General features: G+C 40.0%; 1 protein-coding gene across 1 annotated transcript; it reads right to left on the bottom strand.

Annotated features, from left to right (window-relative positions):
* Positions 1–557: 557 nt before the first annotated feature.
* On the bottom strand, positions 558–2,647 carry LOC139742647 (uncharacterized). The gene is made up of 4 exons (XM_071653174.1): positions 2,568–2,647; positions 1,687–1,871; positions 1,071–1,258; positions 558–662 (listed from the first exon to the last, which is right to left on the bottom strand). Exons 2-4 carry the CDS (start codon positions 1,845–1,847, stop codon positions 601–603), a joined length of 411 nt encoding a protein of 136 aa, XP_071509275.1. The 5' UTR covers positions 1,848–1,871; positions 2,568–2,647; the 3' UTR covers positions 558–600.
* Between the last annotated feature and the right edge of the window lie 1,738 nt (positions 2,648–4,385).

A 4,385-nucleotide genomic window follows, 5' to 3' on the forward strand; every position in this document is an offset into this window, starting at 1 on the left:
AGTGTTGAATTTCAGTTAGCGTTGGACTTTATATCATATCTACATAATCTTATATATATCACATTCTGGAAACATGCCGTAGTGTATTTCATCATTACAAACAACATTATATACAGATACTCAAAAAATCACGACATTCGCCAAAATTCATGAAATTATTACAAATTCCAGCAAGGCAATAATGCCTTTCAATAAACAGCGAAAGGATTCTTAACCCCATTCTACCAACTAGAGCATATTAAAAACAAACATACAGATACACAACAAAAATCACGACATCTGACAACATTCACATACAAATTCCAGCAATGAAGTAATGTCTCCGGGAAAAGATCGAAAGGGTTCTTGGCCTCATTCTAGGAGAAAATTTTCCGGTGAAGATTTAATCCCAAGACCCAAGAGGTTCACCTATATCTAACACATTACACACCATTAAAACATTTGGATGAATACTAGTACTCAGAATTCTCCTAAGAAGCGAAACATTCCTACCAAGGTGATGTTGTCGCCGCAATCCGCGATCCGCGATCCGTTATCCGCTATCCGCAATCCGACATCCGCAATCCGCTATCCGCAGTCCGCTATCCGCAATCCGACGCTTCACGCGTAAATCACCTTCACTGGAACTTCATCGAACTCTGATACCGAGATCATCTCGTCTCCTGTGTGTTAAAAACATAATAATCAAAATAATCGTTTCAATTTTTCATGGTTAAGAAATTATGGTAATCAGATTCATGAGTAGTGCCTACTTTGTGTGAAAGTACATTTCTCTGTTTGTTTGTTTGTTTGTTTGTTTTTAACAGAAAAGGTCGGTGGATGACGGTCTATACTGCATCAATAGGTTCCAGGAACGGTGAAGAACTGCCAAAAGATATCTTATTCGTAGATGTTGAATTCTATTTTCCTAATACGAGCCTACAGAGCTTTCATGACAACAATGTGCATCAAATCTTTAATGTGACTGAGGGCTTGCGTCTTGTGGAATAATTTCAAAAGAATACTTTCATGTTTTCTCATTTAGGATCAGGCGAATCTCATTATTTTAATCAAAGGCTGTTAGAGCTTACCGTCTGTATCATGGTCGGTGACTAATGCCCAGAATTCACCCAGTCTTCCGCCTTCCAGCGTCCATTCGATGACACAAACCATGGCGTCCTCGTTAACATCAATTCGTGCGAAGGCTTCTTCCCTTTCAATTTCATCGATAGGGGGCGGTGTGACGTCGAGATCTTCTTCTATCACCGACCTGCGGAGTCTGAAAAATACATAACGAGTAAAATACAGGATAAGTGGCGAAAACGTCAAAGTAAATTCTGAGATTGTCAAGTGGGGTTGGCTTTGTCGGATTCACTTGATAACTAGTTTAGTCGAAATTGGCTTTTATAATAAACACCGAAGAAGTAGACACCACCTGAAAACACGCCATTTAACAGGGAAGCGTACGGGTCACTTCCCGTATCATCAATCATATGGATTTGTGTTGTTGTTTGATCTATCCTTAATGAGGGGAAATTATTCTAACCGAATATCAGTTCAGCGATGCTGTCCTTGATAATTAGTACCTCGTTTCTTTTCAGAAGGCGAGTCTGTCTAAAGCGATGATTACATTATTGATATAGTTATGATTGTCCATATGCACAAATAATTTATATGCATAACCAAATTATATGATCCTGCACTTACCGGGACATTCCACTGGACTTTCTCACTTCAACTTCTACGTGACCATCGGCGTAGGTGGGGGCGCTCTTCTGGTTGTTTGACTCACAGGCTTCGGAGCAGGCAATCGCACCGATGACAAGGAGCAGGACCGTGACGTAACGAAGATTGGTATGCATATTCATGATCAATGTCCAAAAGAGGAGCACCTGTATTGATAAGAAACACAGGAAAGACAAACGGATATGAGTACTAGTAACATCAGCCGGAGCAACGGAGAGTGGGCGAGATAGAAAAAGAGAATAATTTTTTATTTTCCGTTTTTTTATACCTGTCGATAGGACTCTTCGTGTAAAGATATCGACTTATAAAGTTTTTTTTTTGTTGCTGTTGTTATCTAAGCCTACAATCACTGAGCTATGGAATATCAGGTTTCTTAGCTTTATAATCTTCTTTTTCTAGAAAAGAATGAATGGATCGAGCGACATGAATAAAAACGAGACGATTACGGTTACCAATGATTGACTACAATCAAAGACATAAACTTGGAGTAATCTAAAATTTGTATCAATAACAGTTATTTACGTCACGTAAAATAGACAGTTTCTGTAATAAAGTGTTATTTTAGTAGTAACAATACAATATCATAAATATGGATGTTTCGGTTCCTGGAGAGCATCAACGAAACATTGCATTCACCTACACCCTGTCATCAAGTGCCACGGGCAGGAATTCACTTATTTGTTGCTAGGTAGGGCAAGCCTCCGACAAGCTTTATGGTAGCTATGGACAACTTTTTTCTTTAAAAAAGCATGCATAAAATCTAAAGACATATACGGAACCGGTCCATTGCTACCTCTGTTGTTGAAACTGCACAGAAAGAAAGAAATTTGGACAAATCTTACCTTGAAAAGTCAGCTTAGACGGTGGGAAGGAATAAGTGCGGTAGCAATATTGCGCTTAGACGTCGATACTTAAGTCGATGCCGTCTGATATGTCCGTCTGCTGGAACTTCCCGCCAATTTATACATTCACCAAAAAGGAAACGCATGCGCATTTGCCTGCCAGCAGGTAATGGGACGCATGTACCTGTTTCCCTTATTATTGCTGAAGTCAAAACACGGGTTTTCCCCGTCGAATGGGAATTTCAAACGTCCTTGGGATTTCTACTTTCTCCTTGTGAACAGAATAAACAGATCATGAGAATATCCTTCCCAGCATTAACTTTATCACAAGGTTAGAAAAATATTATTCCACATGTTAATCTTCACCCACAGGCGTCAGGTGACACGGTAATTTGATTCGATATTTGATCTGTTCATTTTACAATGTATCACCTACATTATTCGTCTGTTGCAAAGAAAAGCGAAGTTTATGCAATGTGTTGTCGAAAAGTGAAAGTGAATGTGACTTTCTATCTTAATTTCATATTCAATGAAACAACCATCCACTATTCCAACACAGGGGTCGATCAAGGAATTCCGTAAAGGGGAGGCGCCTGTGCAAAATTAAGGGGGGCACGCATCCCCCCCCCCCCCCACACACACACAGAAACATTTTTCTTTTATTTCTTTTGTTCTCACCGAAATTAACGAGTGCCCGTTGTGCCCCTTCTGGATCCGCCACTGCAACCTAAAAGTTCACGTTGTACACAGTGAGGTGAAAAGTGAAAAGACATCTACGCCGAGAAAGGACACATCGGTCCATGTCGGAGCGTATCGGGTCGCTTAGCGTCGCATCTCATTATGACTTTAAAACCAGTGGCAGCTAGTTTTGCTGAACTTGTGTATTAGGAGCATGCGGCTTTCAAATATTCTTTCGTGTTGATAACAACAACAACAACGACAGCATCATCACTACCATCAGCAACAACAACGGAATGATGATATTGTATGAAATCTGATATAGACGGAAAATGTAAAGGGGAAAGAAAAGAAGAAGAACGAGAAAAAAGGAGGAGGAGGAGGAGGAGAAGAAGAAGAAGATAAAAAGTATGGTACTGTACAATTTCTCCTGCATGTCCGAAGAGCTAGTTGTTGATGGGAAAGAAATGAGAAAGGAAGAGGAAATTCATTGCGCATCTGTACCATGGGATATGGCTAGAAAGCAGGTGTATCGCCATGGTTCCGTGAAAGCTAGGACCTCTGTGATTTCAATCATCAGCCTCTAAAATTGAAAGAAGATTTCCTCAAAAGTATAGAATTTCATAACGATAAACCAAGTGGAAAAATTCCACGGTGTGTTATACAGAGATTAGCAGGTTGAAGACACGCGGAGAGAGCTCTTATATCTTTGCTTCACTGTCGATTGGGAATCCACGTACCAGACATGCCTGTTATTGGTATGACTGCATGCTTTGTTAACAAGAATTAGTATTAGCACTTGGAACGACTTAGGTTACTTTTTATTGGAATTTTCCCCTCTTCTTTTCTTTCCTATTCTCCTCTTATGTATGACTTGAAAAATAATGTCTTTTATGTTGTTGTCGTTGTTGTTGATATTATTGCTGCAAAGTTTTTTTTTTTTTCTTTTAATTGACAAGAAAGAGCGTTTGAAAGCCGGCACGCCTTTTCCTTGGTATAACCATGAAACAATAAGTATTTCGAATTGAGAAAACACACACGCACACACACACATACACACACACACACACACACACACACACACACACACACACACACACACACACACTCGCACACACACGCGCATTCCCCCCCCCCCCC

The sequence above is a fragment of the Diadema antillarum genome, unplaced genomic scaffold, assembly GCF_040938485.1.
Source record: "Diadema antillarum isolate AM-2024a unplaced genomic scaffold, OU_Dant_1.0 seq00001011_RagTag, whole genome shotgun sequence".
NCBI classification, from domain to species: Eukaryota; Metazoa; Echinodermata; class Echinoidea; order Diadematoida; family Diadematidae; genus Diadema; species Diadema antillarum.